Genomic DNA, 22,016 nt, shown 5'->3' with positions numbered 1-22,016 from the left:
TAGAATGGAGGCATAGAAGTGATCTGGGTCACCAGGGAAGTTTTCTTAGAGAAATAGCATATGAATAAGGAGGTAAAGCACAGCTAGGGCTTCAAAGGCAGAAGTCAAATTACTGTACTCAGAGAAATAGCACGAGACAAAGTATGTAGGGAAGAGTGAGGACAAGAAGGACTCAAATTCAACTATGAAGGTATCCAGAGACTCCCTTATATACAGGAAGGACTCAGACTGCCAGTTTAAAGAGTTGGGACTACTTCTGATTTAAAAAGAAGTCGCTAAACTTCTTGAATAGGTGAGAAACCTAAAGCTAGAGCTAGTTGCGTTTACAAGGCTTTATTGGAGGTATAAAATCTAGCTTGGAAGTAAGACTAAGGGGTGATGAAGGGATGCATGTGATAGGAAAGAAAAGAAAGGGAAAATGTAAAACTCTTGTCAGGAATGAAAATCATAAACCATGAGACTGACATTTAAAAACACATAAGGTGCAGATTTTATTAAATGCAGGTTCCACCGTTACCTAACAAAAAAAAAAGCGTGAAGCACATTAAATATAAGGCATTCTGCAAATGAAATAAAAACACTGAAGAAGAGATTTAACTCTCTGGTTTGACCTACCAGTGTTCACTTTTGACGTGACATGAGCTACATCGATTTTCTGGGACCTGATGAGAGGCACAGTTTTTCCAGAAGTGTGTCCTACATTCTTCCTTCGATCTTTTGCTTTACTTATCTTTGAAAGAGGTGCAAAAATACCTGAGAGAGGGATGCAGAGCTTGAGTTAGTGTTAAGCAATTAAAAGTACATCAAATAAAAGGGTAAGTACAACCATTTAGTAATATAGATCTTTAAATTCTTTTTTAATGCCTACCAGGTGTCCTGTAGGTAAAGACAGGAAAAAAGTAAGATGCAGTACTTGTCCTCAGAGAGCTTACAATCTAGTTGTCAAGATAAACAACATACACGGTAATTTAAGAATCACATAAAAGATGCACCATCAGGTATTACATGAAATTCAGGGTAAAGAGAAATGAGTGAAGGTAACAGTTTTCCATCATAATGATTTCTGACTAAGCTACTGGCAAATAACAGAGCACTTTACAGTATAAGCACTTTTATCTGTGTCACTTTGTGTCCCCTTTAACAATATTCTCCCCACATGACAGTTTTTTATGTCATGTCCTATCTCTCTTCCAGACTGTACACCATTGGAAGACAAAATTCAAATGTTACTCATGTCTGCATTTCCCACACTGTACCTAATTTCAGTGCCTTACACACAGTCAAGACATAAACAAATATTCTTGAGTATAAAATGTAATCCTCCCAAAAGGGCTAGCCCTCAGCTCCTGACAGTCAGAAACAGTACAGTTTGTGTGCTGGGGAAGGGAGGCATACAGACCAGGGGGCTGTAGAGGGGGGCTGCCCATCTACAGCAGGCTGGAGTATAAAATTCCATTTAAGAAAGGAGTTTATCCAGGCAGTAAAATGTCCAGTATAAATAAGTATGCACAGACATCAGAGATAGTGAATATAGACTATAAATACATAGATTATCTGGCTAAGATATTTAAAAAGAAAAAAAAGTCATAATGTGTATATCACACTCTTCCATTGGGTGTTTACAATTTAACAAGGACACATTATGACTAGAATGTAATATATACATTAAAAACAACTTGTTTTGGAATGCCTGGGCGGCTCAGTGATTGAGCATCTACCTTTGGCTCAGGTCATGATCCCATGGTTCTGGGATCGAGTCCCACATCGGGCTCCTACAGGGAGCCCGCTTCTCCCTCTGCCTATGTCTCTGACTCTCTCTATGTCTCTCATGAATAAATAAATAAAATCTTTATTAAAAACTTGTTTTAAAATAGTTTGTAGAAATGCTCAATAATCAACAAACAAAAGTGCCTTGTTAATAACTAAAAAGGGCTAACTATATGACTTTCTCTACTGATCATGAAATGCTTTCCTCCCTCAGATTCTACATTACTTTCTCCTGATTTTCCTACATCTTCTGACTTATCCACAATGTTCTCTCTTCTCCCACTTATCACATTTTCCTTGAGTTTCTATTCTTTTCTCTAATTCTTTTCCTTGTCAAATACACACACACACACAGACACACACACACACACACACACACACAAAACAGTGTGATGATAGTTACAACAAATTGCCAAAGGTTGGAAGACAGAAATTGTTTTATACTCTAGAAATATAAATTCATACAATCTTATTGGAAGACAAAAATTCTGACTGAATCCGCTTTGTGGCATCAGTTATAAGGAAATGCTTAGAGATGTGCACAAAAGTTACACAGTTATGTTTTTATGTTATAAGGAAAAGATAAATTTCCAGAGCCAAAACAATTTCTAGTTTACTACTATGACTCAATTATACCTTTGGACATTAATCAGGAAAAAATAACCCAAACAGGAGGAAAAGACTGTATACATGAATATGTCATCATTGCAATATTATTCATAAGTAGGAGAAAACAAATATCTGGCAACAGGATCACCAATAGGTAAAACAATAAAAGTTGTAGAGAAATATAGCAAAGTATGAAAATTAATTCAAGAAAATAAAAATGAAGTTATATATCTAATTACATTATGATTTATCTGGAAAAGATTTTGTGTGAGTATAAGAAAGACTGCAAAAACTGTAAACCAAAACATATTTATGAGAACGGACTACTCTCGATTTATCTTTCAAATTTGTCATTAATATCATAATACTGTTGTTTAATGAACGTTTTTTTCTTAATCTGAGGACAGTTGTGTGTTTTTTTTTCTTTCAAGGTCTTAAGAAAATTTCTACATAATCTTATTCCACATAATATTTTAGAAAGTAAATATTTAATTCTATGGCTTTAAAGGATTTATAATAGTATGTGAAACCTCACCGATGTAAGTTCTCATTCTTCTATTTTTTTTAATAAAATGAATCATTTGGGAGAACCAAAACTAAATTTGGAGCAATGACTGGCTACAACCAAAGCCCAAAATGCACGCAGAATATGGATTAAAGTTAATATGGATTAACTCATGCTAATCAAAGTACCAATGGGTCTTTTCTCAGATCTTGACATATAATTGTACAGCTTAACTAAAACAAATACATAAGAAGGATTATTTTTAAAGAGAAGAGTAATGAATTTCTAGATAAACATGGTCCATTTTATTATACCACAACTCTTCCCAAAACACCACCAAAATATTAATTAGGAATAAAAACAATATAAACTCTAAAAAGAAAATGATAAACAGGAGAAAAAATACTAAAAGCTTCCAAAGAGAAGTAAAAGGTCAAAAACAGAAGAAAGATTTTAAAACTTCTATATAGCAACACTGGAAGCTCAAGAGAGTAGTGGGCAAACTAAGAGCCCAGCAACCACATCCTGCCTGCAACCTCTTTTTGTCAAGTTCTACTGGAATCCATATGTTTACACACTGTCTACAACTGCTTCTTCACTACAATAGGCGAGCTGGATAATTGAACAAGAGACTGTGTGGCCCTTAAAGCCTAAAATGTTTACTCTTGCCTTTTACAGGAAAAATTTGCCAAACTCCATCAGACAATAGAATATAACCTTCAAAATACTGAGAATATGAATTCTAACCTAATGCTCCTTTTCCCATCAAACTATCATATGAAGTAAAAGGGTAGAAATAAGCATATTTTTAGAATGGAAGATTTCAAAACATTGATCTCCCACAAGTCCTTTGTCAAAAGCTACTAGAGGATGTGTTCCACCAAAACAAAGAAATAAACCAAGAAAAAAACTGACTTAGAATAATGAAAGCACCCAATCTTTCTCCTCATAGTATGAAGTCAGTAGGTGTTTAAAATCAGAAAAATCAGGGGTGCCTGGCTGGCTCAGTCAGTAGGCATGTGACTCTTGATCTTGGGGTTGCAAGTTCAAGCCCCAAGTCTGGTGAGGAAATTACTTAAAAATAAAATCTTCTAGGGGACCCTGGGTGACTCAGTTGGTTAAGCATCTCCCTTCGGCTCAGGTCACAATCCCAAGGTCCTGGGATCAAGCTCCAAGTAGTGCTCCCTGCTCAGTGGGAAGTGTGCTCCCCCCTGTCCCTCTGTCCCTCCCCCTGCCTGCTAGGGTCTGAGCAGGGAAAGGATGAACAGGCAGAGCACAGGGGATTTTCAGGGCAGTGAATAGATTCTGTATGACACTGTAATGAGAGAGACATGTCATTAAGCACTTATCCAAAACCACAGAATGTACATAAACAAGAGTGAACCCCAATGTAAACTATGGACTCTGAGTGATGATGATGAGTCAGTGTAGGTTCCTCTATTTGCAGGAAGGTTCCCACCGGTGAAGGAACACTGACAATGGGAGTCACTCTGCATGCATGGGAACAGGGGATACACAGGAAATTACTCCACCTCTCTCTCAATTGTGTTTTGAACACAAACTGCTCTAAAAAAAAAAAAAACTTAAACATTATTTTAAAATTTCTACAATTGAAAAAAATCTAATATGTGTTGAACAAAATAGTCCTGAAACAGACTATAGCATTTATAAGAATTTAATTTATACTAAAGGAAGCACAGCAAGCCAAGGAAAAATGACAGAGTTAGAGAGAGAGAAAGGGAAAATACAAAACTGTTGCTGAGAAGAGACAAATTCTTTGGCTTCTGCTTAGTCAAGGCAACTCCCATTTTTACATAATCCAACACATGAACCTTGCCCCCCAAAACTCGCCTTTAAGCATGTAAAAGGGACAGAAGCAGGGTCCTTGGGGTATCCGGCTTTGTCCTCATCAAGTATGCTTCTCCTTGGGATGATGAGATTTTGGGGACAACATGCATTCTGTTACAATCTAAGCATTTCCCATGAATCTGATTTACATCTGCCCTGTGTGTTGCTAGTAGTTTTGATCTTGCCCTCAGTCTCCTTGACAGTTGCCAAAATTAGCTAATAGAGGAAAATTAAAATTAAATTCTTAGTTCCACATAACTAATCAATATGTTCCAAATGGGTTAAATAATTTAGTGTAAAAAGTAAAACACTCAGAAGAATAAAATATATAGTTTTAAATTAATCCTTGGATTAGAAAGAACTATCTAAGCATACAACCAATGTAAGAAGTTATAGAGAAAAAAAAAAGAAGTTATAAAGAAAAAGTCTTTTAACTACATAAAACTCTATGCCAAAACACTTCAAATGAAGTTCAAAGGCAAATGACAAACTGGGCAAAATATCTGTAATAACTATAAGAGTTTAAAACCTTAAATATGTATTTGTTTTCTAAAGTTTTTTAAAACCCACTATCTCAATTATATAATGAATATGTAATATGAACAACTATTTCTTGGCAATTGCCAGGATAACACACACACACACACACGTGTGTGTGTATTATATATATTATATAATTATATATGTATTATATATAATATATGTTATTATATGTTACATGTGTTATATTATATATAATAAATATTTTATATAATACACATGTGTTATCCTGTGTAAAACACATATCTTATATATACACATATACAAATATATATAAAATAACAGAACATTTTAAGTGTTTTATTTTACCACAAAGAAATATGAATTCAAACAGAAATTTTTACCCATTAAATTGGAAAAATTAAAGGAAATGGAGCCATTAAAAATCACATTTTCAAACAATATTTAATGATTTGGGGGAACTCTAATAAAATGTCAAATAAAAATGCAAAATATATAACTATACATAACCCAAAGTTTGTGAAAAGAATTAAACAGAAGAAATATACAAGTGATTTTATTTCCTCCTTTTAACCTTCTTTATGTTTTTCAAATTTTATACCATAAATATCTTTATAAACAAAAAAATTAATAGACCAAACAATCATGCTCCATTTTCAGTTTATCACAAAAGGAAAGTGGTAATTTTGATAAATTTATGACAGCTAACCAATAGCTACCATTTGCTGAGTGCTTACAGGGAATCAAGCACTATTTGAGGTGCTTTATACATTTATCAACATATTTGATTCTCATATGAACTCTTGAGGTATTATTAGCCCCATTTTATAGAAGACAAACTGAAGCACAAGGAGAGAATTAAGGTCACATAGCTGGTAGGTAGAAAAGCTGACAGACTCCAAGCAAGGACTTCAGCACCAGATCAGAGTGCCTCCCTGTGGAGCTGTAACTGAAATATTGTGCAACCAGGGAAGTTAATGTTCCAGAAGAATATTTCATGGCAAAGAAAAATCTTTACAACATAGCAAGTGACAAACAAATTTAATTCAATGTCAAGAGGTGTGTGTGTGTGTGTGTGTGTGTGTGTGTGTACAAGAAAGAAAGAATATGAATTTAAACAAACATCTGTCAGAAAAAGAATCATCCCACCTCAAGAATACATTATAAAGTTGGCCTCACTTGCTTTTCCAAGGTTCCAAGTTTGTCAACCCCCAGAGCTCTGTACTTCCTTGATAACAAAGTCCCTCCCTCAGCCATAAAAGCACCTGAGCGGATTTATAGGAGGATTTGTACTCCTAATGAGACACCATCTCCCAATCACTGCACTGCTCATAGCAAGAAAAGGGCAGCCCCTTCATTAACAACACAGGTAACGAGGAGGAAAGTTTTACTTAAAAACAATAAAAGAGTAGGGGTGCCTGAGTGGCCCCATTGATTTAGTGGACTCTTGATCTCAGCTCAGATCATGATCTCAGGGTCATGAGTTCAAGCTCCACACTGGGCTCCAAGCTCTGTGAGGAATCTGCTTGGGATTCTCTCTCCTCTCCCACTGCCCCTCCCTGCTGCTTATGCTCTCTTTCTCTAAATAAATAGATGAAATCTTTTTTAAAAAATAATAAAAGTAAATAAATAAAAATAAAGTAATTCGACTATCTTAAATCATTAAGTTAGATAGTATCTATCTTACCATATTTGGGGGCACATTTAAAGTACTGGATTTTCCCAACGCTTCCATTGTTTTTTCCTTCTGGTTCATCCAATTCAATGCCAGCCCACTGCCCACTTGCAAATTCAGTTGTTCCACAAAATCTTAATGTTCCAACCTAAAGAAAACACGAATCACAATAATTTTGAGGATTACTAGTAATTCTAAATGTGCTACTCTTGCAACTTTACCACGGAAGTTTTTAAAAACAATTCTCTCAAAGTAGACTTCAGAATAGGAATATTACCAAGGACAAAAAGAAGTGTTATATAACAATAAGAGTCAGTTCACCAAAAAGACATAAAAATCCTAAATCTGTATGCACCTACGAACTGATTTTGGAAAATCTCTAACTATTTTGAAATTAAACAATACACTCTCAAATAACCCATGATTAAACAGAAAATCACAGGGAAATTTAAAAACTTTTTGAATTGAGTGAAAATGGTAACACAATATATCAAAATTTGTAGGATGCAGCAAAAGCAGTACTTAGAGGGAAATTTATAGCATTAAACACTTGTATTAGAAAAGGTCTCAAATCAATTATCTAAACTTCCATTTTTAGACATTAGAAGGTGAAGATCCAAAGCAAGCAGAAGGTAAGAAACAATAAATATAAAAAATTAAGAACAGAAAAACAATAGAGAAAAATCAGTGAAACCAAAGTCTGGTTCTTTGTAAAGGTATATAAGGTTAATAAACTTCTATCTGGGGACCAAGGAAACAAAAGAAAGTGAGAAGACACAAACTACACACATCATGAATGAAAGCAGACATTATTACATTCCCTCAGTCATTTAAAGAATAGTAAGAAAAAAAAAAGAATAGTAAGAAAATACTTTGAGCAATCCTTTGCCTGTAAATTTAACAAATTAAATAAAATGTCCCAATTTCTTGAAAGATGCAAACTGTCAAAGCTCACATTTGAATTGAATTTGTAGTTTAACAGTTGCCATAAAGGGGCACCTAGGTGGCTCAGTCAGTTAAGCATCTGTCTGCAGCTCAGGTCATGATCCCAGGGTCCTGGGATCAAGCCCCTCCTTGGGGCTCATCAGGGAGCCTGTCTCTCCCTTTCCCTCTGCTGCTCCCCTGCTTGTACACTCTCTCTCTCTCTCATAAATAAAATCTTAAAAAAAAAAACTTTCCAAAAAACAACGAAAAACACTCTGATGGTGAATTCTACCAAAGAATTTTTTAAAGATTTTATTTATTTATTCATGAGACACAGAGAGAGAGAGACAGAGACAGAGACAGAGACACAGGAAGAGGGAGAAGCAGACTCCATGCAGGGAGCCTGAGAGAGAGAGAGAGAGAGAGAGAGAGAGAGAGAGAGAGAGAGGCAGAGACACAGGAAGAGGGAGAAGCAGACTCCATGCAGGGAGCCTGACGATGGACTCCATCCTGGGTCTCCAGGATCAGGCCCTGGACTGAAGGTGGTGCTAAACTGCTGAGCCACCCAGGCTGCACTCTACCAAAGAATTTAAAGAAAAAATAATCAATTCCTCACAAACCTAGTACATAAAAGCAGAAGGATTAATTCTCAACTCATTCCCAGCATTACCTTGATACCAAAACCAGAAACAAGGATCCTCAACAAAAGAGCAAATCATACGCAGCAATATACAGAATCCAGTAACATACAGCAAATCAAATCCAGCATCATGACCAAGTAAGATTTATCATGAGAAAGCAAGTCTAGTTCAACATTTGAGAAGTAATCAATATAATTTATCATATTCACAGACTGAAGGGAGTAGAAAGAAACTTACTCTCTCAACATATACATAAAAAGGCTTTAGAAAATTTCAACATCTTTCATGATAATAATAATTTTTTTTAGGGATGCCTGAGTGGCTCAGTGGTTGAGTCTCTACCTTCGGCTCAGGACATGATCTCAGAGTTCTGGGATCAAGTTCTGCATTGTGCTCCTTGCATGGAGCCTGTCCTCCTCCTCCTCCATCGTCAGGCTGTGTCTCTCATGAATAAATAAATAAAATCTTTAAAATAATAATAATAATAATTTTTTAAGACTCTCAGTAAGCCAGGATTAGACAAGAACTTCCGCAACGTAATAAAAGATACCCACAAAATCTACAGCTAACAATTATCATACTTAATGACGAAAGGCTGGGTTTTCTCCTTACTATTGGGAGCAGGGCAAGTTTATCAGTTCTTACTGCTTATGCTCATCATTATACTGGAGGTCCTAGGCAATGAAATTAGGCAAGAAAGAGAAATGAAAGGCATACAGATTGGAAAGAAATAAAACTGTCTCTATTCAGACAATATGATCATTTACATAGGATATCCCAAAGAATCCACAAGCACTCAAAAAAAAAAAAAAAAGGCCAAAAGAATTAATAAATTTAGCAAAGTTACAGAATGTGTGGTCCATATACAAAAATTAACTGCATTTATATATGAAACTTCCAAAACACCACCATTTATAATAGCACCAAAGATCATGAAAAACTTAGGTATAAACCTAACAAAATATAGCAATATCTAAGTGTTTAAAACTATGTTTGGCAAAGAAGAAGTCAAACTCCCACTATTTGCAGACATGATACTCTATGCAGAAAACCCAAAAGAATCCACCAAAAAATAGCTAGAACTCATACATGAATTCAGTAAAGTTGCAGAATATAAAAACATATGTGCAGAAATATGATGCCTTTCTATGTACCAATAGGAAAGCAGTAGGAAAAGAAATTAAGGAATTGATCCCATTTGTAATTGCACCAAAAACAAGATGCCTAGGAATAAATCTAATTAAAGAAATAAAAGATCTGTACTATGAAAACTATAGAACACTTATAAAAGAAATTGAAAAGGACACAAAGAAATGCAAAAGCATTCCATGCTCATGGATTAGAAGAATAAATATTGTTTAAATGTCTATACCACCCAAACCTATCTACACATTTAATGCAATCCCTATCAAAACACCACCAACATTTTTCACAGAGCTAGAACAAACAATTCTAAAATTTATATAGAACCACAAAAGACCCCAAATAGCCAAAGAAATTCTGAAAAAGAAAAACAAAGCTGAAGGAATCATGATTCCAGATTTCAGGCTACATTACAAAGCTATAGTCAAGACGTACAGTACTGGCACAAAAACAGACACATAGATCAATGGAACAGAACCCATAAATGTACCTACAACTATATGGTCAACTCATCTTCAACAAAGCAGGAAAGAATATCCAATGGATAAAAGACAGTCTCCTCAATAAATGGTGCTGGAAAAACTGGATAGCAACATGCAGAAAAATGAAACTAGGCCACATTCTTACACCATACACAAAAGTAAATTCAAAATGGATTAAAGTCCTTAATATGAGACAGGAAACCATCAATATCCTAGAGGAAAACACAGGTAGAATCCTCTTTGACCTCAGCTGTAGCAACTCCTTACTAGACATGTCACCATAAGCAAGGGAAACAAAAGCAAAATGAACTATTGGGGTCTCATCAAGATAAAAGCAAAAGAAAAAAAATCAACAAAACCAAAAGGCAGCCCACTGAAGGGGAGCAGATATTTGTAAACAGCATATCTGGGCAGCCCCGGTGGTGTAGCGGTTTAGTGCCGCCTGCAGCCCAGGGCATGATCCTGGAGACCCTGGATCGAGTCCCACGTCAGGCTCTCTGCATGGAGCCTGCTTCTCCCTCTGCCCATGTCTCTGCCCCCCTCTCTCTCTCTCTCTCTGCATCCCTATGAATAAATAAATAAAATCTTTTAAAAAAACATATCTAATAAAGGGTTAGTATCCAAAATCTATGAAGAACTTATCAAACTGAACACCCAAAAACAAATAACCCAGGTAAGAAATGGGCAGAAGACATGAATAGACATTTTTCCAAAGGAGACATTCAGATGGCTTACAGACACATAAAAAGATACTCAATATCATTCATCATCAGAGAAATACAAATCAAAATCATAATGAGATACCACCTCATACCTATTAGAATAATTAAAATGAACAACACAAGAAACAACAGATGTTGGCAAGGATGCAGAGAAAGGGGAGCCCTCTTACACTGTTGGTGGGAATGCAAACTGGTGCAGCCACTCTGGAGAGCAGTATGAAGTTCCTCAAAAAGTTAATGACAGAACTAACCTACAATCCAGCAATTGCACTACTAGGTATTTACCTAAAGGATAACAAAAATACAGATATGAAGGGGTATGTGCACCCCAAAGTTTATAGCAGCATTATCAACAACAGCCAAACTATGGAGAAGGCCCAAATGTCCATCGACTGATTAATGAAAAAAGAGGTGGGATATATATATATATATCCCACACGTATATATGTGGAATATTACTCAGCCATCAAAAATGAAATCTTGCCATTTGCAATGATGTGTGTATTATGTGTGTATATGCTAAGTGAATAGCGTGTATTATGCTAAGTGAAATAAGCCAGTCAGAGAAAGACAAATACCATATGATTTCACTCATATGTGGAATTTTAGAAAGAGAATAGATGAACATGTGGGAAGGGGGGAAAGAAAAAAGAGAGAGAGGGAAACAAGCCAAAGAGACTCTTAACAATAGAGAACAAATTGAGGAGGATGGAGGGAGGTGGGTGGGGGATGGGCTAGATGGGTGATGGGGATTAAGGAGGGTACTTGATTGTGATGAGCACTGGGTGTTGTATGTAAGTAACAAATCACTGAATTTTACTTTAGAAACCAATATTGCACTGTATATTAAATACCTAAAGGGGTTTTTTTTACATTTTACTTATTTATTTCAGATAAAGCAAGTAAGAAAGCACAAGGGTGGGATAGAGGGAGAGAGAGAAACTGACTTCTCACTGAGCAAGAAGCCTGATTCAACCAGATCCCAGTACCTAGAGATCATGGGATCATGGCCTGAGTCGAAGGCAGATGCTTAAACAACTCAGCCACCCAGGCAACCCTTAGCTACCTAAAATTTAAATAAATAAATAAATGCTTAAAACTATAAAAATAACAAAATAAATAGAAAACCTATAAAATAGAGATATGTTACACTTGTGGCGTTTTTTATTTATTTATTTTAGAGAGAGAGAGAGAAAGCATGAGCTGGAGGAGAGGGAGAGAGAATTTCAAGCAGATGCCACACTGAGCACAGAACCTGATGCAGGGGCTTGATCCCATGACCCTGAGATCATGACCTGAGCAAAAATCAAGAGACAGCCACTTCACCAACTGAGCCATGCAGGCATTTCTATTGTGCCTGTGTTTTAAAGACTCCATATCTTTAAAATAGCCATTCTCCTCAACTGATCTATGTCAACACAACTTCATTCAAAATCCCAGCAGGATTTCTTTGTATGACTTGAAATCCATAAGCTGATTCTACAGTGTACATGGAAAGACAAAGAAACTAAGAAAAATAAAAACCTGAAGCATAACAACATCTGATTGTAAGACTTACTATAAAGCTACAGCAATCATGACAGGGTAGTACTAAAGAAAGGGTAATCACTGGACCTTGGAGTAGAATAAAATCCAGAAATATACCCATACATCTAAGGTCAGGTGACAAAAGGGTAAGGGCAATTCAAGAGAGAAAGAATAGTCTTTTCAAAATATGGTGCTGGAACAATCAGATACAAAAAAGAGAGAGAAACTTTATACCTAGTACTTTACAAAAGTTAACTCAAAATTAAATATAAAACTAAATGTAAAATCTAAAACTATAAACCTCTGGGAGAATATCTATGTACTATATCTTCTACTGTCCTATGACACTGTAGAAAATTTCTTAGCTATGCTAAACACACACAATCCGTCTAAGGAAAAGTTGGTAAAACGGACTTCATCAAATTTAAAACTGCTACTCTTTGAAAGACACTCCTAAGAGGATGAAAAGGCAAACAACAGAATGAGAGAAAGTATAACAGAAGCATGATTAGCCGTGACACAATCAAGTTAAACCCAGCGAAATGGGACATACATGCTCAGCTTCTACTTTAGTATAGCTTTAAATTATCCAAAATAAAAAGTAAAATAAAACAACAGAATAACTCTTCTAAATATCCATTCTTAGACACAGCACAGGAATACTAGAGAGGGTGAATATTAATCCCAAGTTCAAAAAAAAAAAGCTAACAAATGTCCTATGAATATATTCTTTTGGAAGCTGGTAAATGTCATTCTCAACACAATCGTTTGTTTGGAGTTTACCTTCCTCTTTGAAGCACTTTTCTCAGTAAATCAAACTTCCAGTTTTCGGCATTTTCTGAGAAACCTTTTGTCACCTTCCCACAAGCCCACCCAAATATTTACATTAAACTGTGTCAGGAAATAGGACTCCCCATTCCATTCTCTATGACGAACCCAGTTCCCTAGTAACCCCAAAATTAAAGAAAATGGAACGGCCCTTCCATATGAGGTATTAAAAAAGAGAGAATGGCAACAAGAGTGCCATAAGAACACGGGGAGCGGGGGGGGGGGCAGAATAGATGGATCTGGAGCATCTTCGATAGGCCAGGGCAAGGGGGTGGGTCCCCTTTTCCATGTGCATTTTCTATTATAGGTTGAAATAATATCTAAGATTCTTCTATTTATAGGATCTCAAGGCCAAACATCTATGAATGGTAAGAGTCTCCTTTGCTCCAATGCTCCCAGGCAGTCCTAGCAGAAAAACCCCCTGAGGGTGGCCGTGGGGCTGCAGGGAAACCCTCCAGGCCCAGCAATGGCTCAGCGCCTGCCTCCAAATGCACTCAGCAGCACTACCTCCTCCCCTCTCCCCACCCCAACAGAGAGGCCTCATTATTCCGCCCAAGGAGCTTATGTTCTTGGGTCATACTTCACAGTGAGCAGGCACCTCAGTTTCCCCATTTTCATTAAGTATGTTTCTGTTTACGCATTGCCCTTTTTTGAAAACCTCAAAATTCTGGCCACACCGGTATGTCTGCAGCCGTGGCACACGGGCCACCCACACTGCGACCTCGGACATGGCTTCGGAGACCACAGTTACTTCCCCTACCTTCTGTCCCGCGATAACCACGCGATCCCCCAACTTCAGACCAAGGGACGTGAGCGTCGCCCTGCTAGTGATGCGCTCACAGTTTGGAAGCAGCGGCTTCGAGATCTCGCACGACAGCGGCGCCGCGTCCAGCAACATCTGCTTGATTTCTTTAGCAGTTGCCGCGGCGTCGGCCATCTCCAGGGGCATCTCCACAGGGTCGGGGACAACATCAGCCGGGATCTGTCCTTTGTCGTTCTACAGATACAGAGAAATCCGCATCACCTACAGCTCGATGCAGTCAGACACATTTTCAAAAATAAAAGTCAAAAAAAATTCTTGAAATTTAAAAAAAAAAATTTTTTTTGGAATTAAATACGTTCGTCGTGTATATCTAGTCAAACAATTTACTGAACATCGACTCCATGCCAGGCACCACTCTAAATGCTAATGACACCACGGTGAAGAGAAAAAGCCCTGTCCTCAGAAAGCACACCTTCTGGGAGGAGGGACAGACTGCGAACAATCAAACAAGTAAAATATATGGTATATTATATTGAGTGGTGAAGAGTGGCGGGGGGGAAGGGACGGGTGGGGGAGGGACACCAGGAGAGTGGCGTGTGTGCATGCAGAGCAGCTGCAGGAAGGTGCAAAGCTAAGATGCGGGTACGCAGAGGCCCAGGGAAATATGGGAGGACTAGACAGGCTGAGGGGTCGGGGGAGGCAGCCCAGGTTCAGGGAAGGACAAGTGCGGAGGTCATGAGTGGACAGCATGCCTGGCTGCACAGGTTCAGAGGAGGCGGGTTCAAAGACAGAGGTCATGGCACTCACTGGCCTCCCAGACCCAGATCCAAGACTCTGTCCACTCTGCCACAGCTGCCTCCACGGCTGTGGGACCTGACCTATCCTGCCCCCTCATGGAGTGACTCAGATTTCAGGAACAGAAATTACAGTTTCAATACTTCTAAAATTCGGGCTATAATCAAAAAAAGAGCTCTGGTCTCACTATAAAGGAGAGACTGCATCCTTGGATTTATCCTGCAACAAGATAAAATGGTTGTTACCAGCCCACTAATATTTCCACTAGTATTTGTGTGGTGTTTATATAACCAAATCCTATCATATAAATTGTCTCATCTGATTCTCCCATCAAGAAAAAGCTTATGAATAAAACAGACAAAAATCCATGCCCACTGAGAGTTTATATTGTAGTAGGAGAGACAATAACCAATTAACCGAATAAAATACTACTAACATTTCCAGTTTGCCGATTAGGGAAATTTAGCAAGGAAAGGCTAATGACTCATTCAAAGTCATTTACATGATTCCTGGCAGAGGTGACATCTGAATCCATGTCTATGACCCACTAGACACAGCCTTTCTCCTACTTAGGGCTATCCTTCCCTCAAACATGGTATACCTCCTCTATTATCCCTAACCAAAAAACTTAGATTTTATGAGAGAATTTACAGACTATAATCTTCCTTTAATATGATGAATCAAGATTCTTTTGCTGAGAAACTTCTTTTCCTTGTTTTCTCTGCTGATAATTATCTTCAAATGCTCCATATGGATGAAAGACTGAAGCTTTTAGAACACACTTAGTTTGCATGTGCCTCACAGTTTCTGTTTTAAAATTCAAGTCAGTTTGGTCTCAAGTAGAAATATGGCAGAAGGCATGTTACCAACTTTCTGGGATGGCGACAGGACTATTTTAAAGAATTTCAGATTTCAAAGAAAATATACAAAATATACTGAAGGTATGTATAGCACAATTATGTATTCTTGATAAAAAGACGGGAGGAATTTTTTTTAAACCTTGTACTGATAAGTCGCAAGCTATATTTACAATGACTATTCCACTTTAGTTTTTTTAAAAAGATTTTATTTACTTACTCATCAGAGACACAGAGAGAGAAGCAGAGACACAGGGAGAGAGAGAAGCAGGCTCCATGCAAGAAGCCTGATATGGGACTTGATCCCAGAACTCTGGGATCACGCCCTGAGCCAAAGGCAGATGCTCAACTGCTGAGCCACCCAGGCGTCCCTTTTTTAAAAGATTTTATTTATTAGTGAGAGACACAGAGAGAGGGGCAGAGACATAGGCAGAGGGAGAAGCAGGATGCCTGCGGGAAGCCTGATGCGGAACTCGAACCTGGGACTCTGGGATCACGCCCTGAGCCAAGGGCAGAGGCCCAACTGTTGAGCCACCCAGGCATCCCTTACTTTAGATTTTTAAGTCTTCACCTTTCTAGAATGAAATATTTATATATTTTTATAAATATATCAAAAACTAAATGAAAGACTTAAACTCAAAGATGATGACACTTATTCCTATTAAATTTGGCAACTAAAACTTCTGTTTAAAAAAAATAATAAAATAAAAACAATGATGATGTCATGTTAACACAAGAAGGCTTGCTCATGGGAGCCCAGGTGGCTCAGCAGTTTAAGCACCGCCTTCAGCCCAGGGCCTGATCTTGGAGACCAGGGATCGAGTCCCACTTTGGGCTCCCTGCATGGAGCCTGCTTCTCCCTCTGTCTGTGTCTCTGTCCCCCCCCCCCCTCAGTCTATGTCTCTCATGAATAAATAAATAAAATCTTTTTTTTAAAAAAAAGAAGGCTTGATCATGATTAATTATGGAATTCTATTCTCTTCTAAAATTGTGGTTACCAGAATATGAACCAAGGGCAACTGCTGCCCCACATGCTTTTTTTTTTTTGTAAATATTAAACTTCAGAATACAATAATTATTGTTTCTGGCTTCAGGTGGTAATTTACCTCAATAGCATGCCTCACTGCATCTTACTAAATTCAAAATAGTCTCTCCACTAAGGAGGTTTTGTCAACAGTCTACTAGGAAAAGCAAAAGCATATCTATCACCTTCACATACCAACCAAACTGCAGGATCATCCCCTAGCCTTTCATAAATGCTACTCTTTTCTTTGCCTAAAAGGTTTTTGCACCTCCCTCCTCTAACTGGCCAGTTCTCAACTATGTGTAAGTGCTCAACGTCACCTTTGGCGGAAAGCTCTCCCAAGGCTTAGAGCCCATGGCATTCTGCCCACTCCCACATCGTAACCCACTGAGTGAATACAACACACCACAGTTCAAGTACTCATCCATCCTCCCCCCTCTAGACTACACTCTCTTTGGAGACAAAGATTTTTATTTATTGTTGTGTTCTCCCCGTGCCCAATACACAATAGAGAAGGAGGGAGAGGGGCAGGGGGAAGGAAAGGGGAGAGGGTTAATTAACCAATGATGCAGTAAAGCAGAGGGAACAGTGGCAGAAAGAAGTAGGCAGGAGAGGAGAACTAGAAAGTAGGCAGAGGGAGAGGAAAAGAGGGAGGAGGGAGACCTTTTCAAACACTGCCCAGCCCCAGCCCCGTCCCTTGAAGGGACGGCACAGACCCAATTATTACAATATCATATCAATTAAGAACCCCTGCCAGAGCAAGTCATTGCTATTACTATTTAGGAAATGAACATTGAGAGCCACTCTGTGAAGACAATAAAATACCAAAAGACTTGAAGATTATGAAATTCAATCCTGTGTGTTAACTGTAAATTTACTAAATTACATGACTACCTTGAAAAAATTCATTTTTTCTTTAATTTTTAAGGGTTTACTCTGCTCTAAATGTGCATTTTTAAAATTTTTCTGAGATAATATTTACTTCTAACAGAATTTAAAATATGATTTAATACAGAAATATCACTTTAACATACACATTTTAATTCAATAGCTAACTTTTTATAAATTTATCAAAAAACTACATGAAAGACTTAAAATCAAGAATGGTGACACATTAAGAACATTTTACTTCACTGAATGAAAAGAAATTTTATAGAGCTTATCAGTATGAGGGGACTGAAATTCACTGCTAGGCCTTATATTTATTTGAGATAAACTTGATCACCATTACTCTTTATATGCAGCACAAAAACATAAATTCTTTGCTCATATTAGCCCTATAATAACATCCAGATTCAACTCTTTACTGGAAAATGATGTTAGACATTTTAATTCTTTTAAATTAATCTCTTACCCTAAATGCAGGATTCGCTCCGTGCTCTAATAAGCATCTCACAGTACTTGCACACAAGTTATACGCAGCAATATGCAGAGCTGTTCCAAAATTAAAGTCACTGCAAGTGGCATCTACATCTACAATTAAACACCACAAGTATATTAACTAAAAATTTAAATTTAACTATTATATATAAAAGGAGACAGTCAGGATTTGGTTGTGGGGTTTTTTTTTTGTTTTTGTTTTTGTTTTTGTTTTTGGTTGGGGGGAGAGAACTTTATTAAGCCATTTATGAGACCTAAATCCACCCACTAGAAGCACCATTTCATGATGGAACTAAATCTTCATATTACAATCTGGCTTACCAATTATTTTCTTAGTACAATAAAATTTCATTATAACATGCACTGATATTATCATAGACTTTCCAACTATCACATTTGTAAAAGTAACGATCTTAATACAATTTTTCATTACCCTCTTGCATGTATGCCATTACAGCTACAATGAAGTAGTAGGGTTTAGGTCAAGAACCAGCAAACTATGGCCCATGGGCCAAACACAATTCACCATCCATTTTTATAAATAAAGTTTTAATGGAACATGGCCATAAATATTTATTCACACGTTCTCTACAGCTAGCCTCCTACTATAACTGCAAAATCAAATAGCTGCAGTGGTCCCAAAGCCTATGGTATGTCCTATCTGGCCCTTTACATAAAAAGTAGTAAGTAAAACAATGCAGAATTTTCAAATCAGGAATAATTAAAGACTAAATACAGAAATGCTTACAAATCATATTCATTCATAATACTTTATTCAGCAAAGGCATTTGGACTTCATGGTAGGAAAAAAGAATCTTGCAATTCTAAGGACATTTTAATAACTTTCAATAAATCACCATGATGCTATACTCAGATACAAGAAATCTCCTAGATCTGGGAATCCTGTTTTTCATGTTTTTTGTAACAAGGATTTCATATATCTGGTTGCATTAATCCTACCTTAATCTAAACCATACTGCCCTACGTGTCCTGCCTACAATCCCAAACAACTAAGACATACTCAGGACAAAGCTTCCTGAGTTATTAAAGACACTGTATTTTCAAGAGGCTTTCTTCATAACATCAACCAAAAATTAAAAGGTAAAAGTTAAAGATAAAATGGACAATATTACAAATGAGAGTAAGAAACAAACATTCTGGGAAATTCAGCTACTGAATCTCTAAAACAAATATACAAATGGGGAAAACCCTGTACACTGCCCACCTTTAACTGAGTAATATTACTGTCTCATTTTTTCCTCAATAGAAAACTGACCTATTTGAGTGAAAGTATCAGTGAGGGTGACAAAACATGAGAGACACCTAACTCTGGGAAATGAACAAGGGGTAGTGGAAGGGGAGGTGGGCGGGGAGTTGGGGTGATTGGGTGATGGGCACCGAGGCGGGGCACTTGGCGGGATGAGCACTGAGTGTGATGCAATATGTTGGCAAATTGAACTCTAATAAAAAAAATTAAAAAAAAGAAAAAGAAAGAAAACTGACCCACTGAGAGGACCAGAGAGAAAGTCAAAATACCAGGACCATAATTTTGACAGTCTGAATTCAATTTTAGGATATCACTACCAAAACGGGAAGGGGGAAAAATACCCTGAATTTGTATCCTTTAATGGAATTGGAATTTCAGAACCAAATGCAATCTAAAATACTCTTTATGATTCCAATGCTTAGCTCTGACAGCTTTCCTAGTCTATTTCTGGCTATTCAAGACAAAAGAATTATATGCCAAAATTATACAGATTCAATTACGCTTGATAAAATCCATGTGATACTGGGGAATTTGCAGAGATGTAAAAAACCCAGAGAACATGACTTTGTTTTGTATCTCTCTGTACTGTCTTCTGTTTAATGACAGCAATTAATCTTCAATAAAGATACACTAAACTATTCCTGGGGAAAAAATGGGATAAGAGGTCATAAGGAACAAGATGGATCAGAAGCAAAAATCTCTTTGAATTTTAATTTTTATGCCACTAATAAAATAGTCAATCAGTAACGTCTAAAGGTGATCTTGTAGTACTTGCCTTTTGGTTTAGACATCTTCAAAATCACTTTTATAAGCTCAGGAACATCAAAATAAGCTGCGTAATGCAGAGCATTCATATTGGTCCAGCGACTCCGCAAGCTGACATCGGCTCCCAGATCAATGAGCTGAGTTGCAAATTTTACAGCTGTATCAATATCACCTAAAGAAAGTTTTCTAGATTATTTTTTTTTCAGTACAAACTGAAGCTCCAATGGGTGACTATCTACTATTTTATTTAAAGAGCCAAAGCAAATACCATATGGAATATACCCACACACCTCAAAAATTTCACTTATAAGGAATGTGTTCTAAGAAAATAATCATTCTTACAGATATGGATAAATAAACACTTAGCTGTGAGGATGCTCATCACAGCATTTTTTACTATGAATAAAATTTAAAAACTGGACTACTCTATAAATAAATAAAAATAAATTATTTTATTCTAAAAGTGCAATAATGTGAAATTGATTAAACTGTAAGTGATCCACATAGTGGAATACTATAAAACCATTAAAAGCAATGCACTAAATCAGTGCTACTCAGTGGACCACTACCAGTCCCAAACTGTAATTTCTCTGTCCTTTTGATAACCCTTTTCTTTTTCCTCATGAAATCATTTCTTCAGAATATATTAATTGAAATGTAATTTCATGCATTTTGAAAAACAATTGGGCTTGTATTTCATGTCTTTATTTAATTTTTCTATTACAATTCCTTTTTTTTTTTTAACAAAAAGAATCAGTCTGTTATGGATTGTAGGGGGGAAAAGTCCCTCACCATCAACAGCTTAAGAAGCACTATATCAGACTACTGAAACAGGGAGAGATATTCATAATATGTAGTTAAGTAACAGAGGCAGGTTTATACAATGGTAAAGCACCGAACACCAATCTGGAAAAATATATGCATATATGTTAGATATAAGGGACTACTCCTTAGGCCTAAAGACTGAGGTCTGTGGGGACTGGGATGCTTGGGAAAAAGCTTGGATTGTCTAATCTTGCTGTAAACTCTCAGGAATGTTCTAGGGTGTTACCACTTACTCTCACCTAGCGAGAATGCAGCCAAGAAGCCTGCTCTAGAAAACGTGGGAAATATCAGGAGACTACAACGACACTCCCACACACACACTGAGAAAAAGGTAGGTAGGGAACAAGATTTTTAGGAGGAATCAATTGAATGCCTGCCTGTTCAGGGGGTATTACATCATCGGCTAGGTGCCCCCCAGGGACTCTGGTTGGCCTAAACATAGCTTATACAAACACAAATACAGATCCTGAAGCCACTAGCAGATTCGCCACACACTTACCAATACCATGAGCTCCAGATTTGCAAGTGTAATGTAAAAGAGTCATGTCTGTCAATCCATCTCTGTCATTCACATTGCAGCCTCTCTTGAGAATCTGAGGAAACCCAGGAAAATATGATAATATAACTATTAAAAACTGATTTCAAACCCATGCTGAGAATCAAGTTAGTCAATCCTATCGGAATTAGTTCTCAATAAAATGAGTAGCTAGAACTGGCTTCTCTTAAATAAATTTTAAATTCTGCATCCAAAAGCCATAATGAAAATAATTTGTCACTAGACTAAAGGGAATTCTTAAAGACTATTTCAAGCTAATCTGGCACTACAAATATGTCCCTAACTTCTCAAAGGATAAGCAAAATTGTCTTTCTACATAAGCTCTATCTTCTTACATGAGAGACAATATCTCTCTTCTTAAAACATGATGATATGCAGGTCAAAAAAAAAAAAAGTTATTCTTTCTCCCTTCCTTCAAAAAATCAAATACTTTTTAAAACTCTATTTAAGCCTAGATATTTACCAGACCACCCAAAAGTATAGATAAAACATATACTGGTAATCAAATCTCCTCATGAAATATATTTTTTTTAAGTCTACAAAATTGGGGCACCTGGGTGGCTCAGTTGGTTAAGCATTTGCCTTCAGCTCAGATCATGATCCCAAGATCCT

At 37.0% G+C, this 22,016-nt stretch overlaps 1 protein-coding gene across 4 annotated transcripts in view; it reads right to left on the bottom strand.

Annotated features, from left to right (window-relative positions):
- The window catches only part of CLIP4 (CAP-Gly domain containing linker protein family member 4), a 62,726-nt gene that overhangs the window by 25,117 nt on the left and 15,593 nt on the right, over positions 1–22,016 (bottom strand). For all 4 annotated transcript variants that reach the window (XM_055327370.1, XM_055327371.1, XM_055327372.1 and 1 more), the window contains exons 4-9: positions 21,348–21,441; positions 20,034–20,195; positions 17,966–18,084; positions 13,933–14,169; positions 6,918–7,053; positions 616–753 (exon numbers count right to left, since the gene is read on the bottom strand). In XM_055327370.1, coding sequence (XP_055183345.1) covers positions 616–753; positions 6,918–7,053; positions 13,933–14,169; positions 17,966–18,084; positions 20,034–20,195; positions 21,348–21,441 — 886 coding nt within the window. The remainder of the gene's footprint in view (positions 1–615; positions 754–6,917; positions 7,054–13,932; positions 14,170–17,965; positions 18,085–20,033; positions 20,196–21,347; positions 21,442–22,016) is intronic.

Source organism: Nyctereutes procyonoides, unplaced genomic scaffold, assembly GCF_905146905.1.
Source record: "Nyctereutes procyonoides isolate TBG_1078 unplaced genomic scaffold, NYPRO_anot_genome, whole genome shotgun sequence".
NCBI classification, from domain to species: Eukaryota; Metazoa; Chordata; class Mammalia; order Carnivora; family Canidae; genus Nyctereutes; species Nyctereutes procyonoides.
The sequence above is the reverse complement of the archived record's forward strand: the minus strand, read 5'-3'. Positions and strand labels throughout refer to the sequence as shown.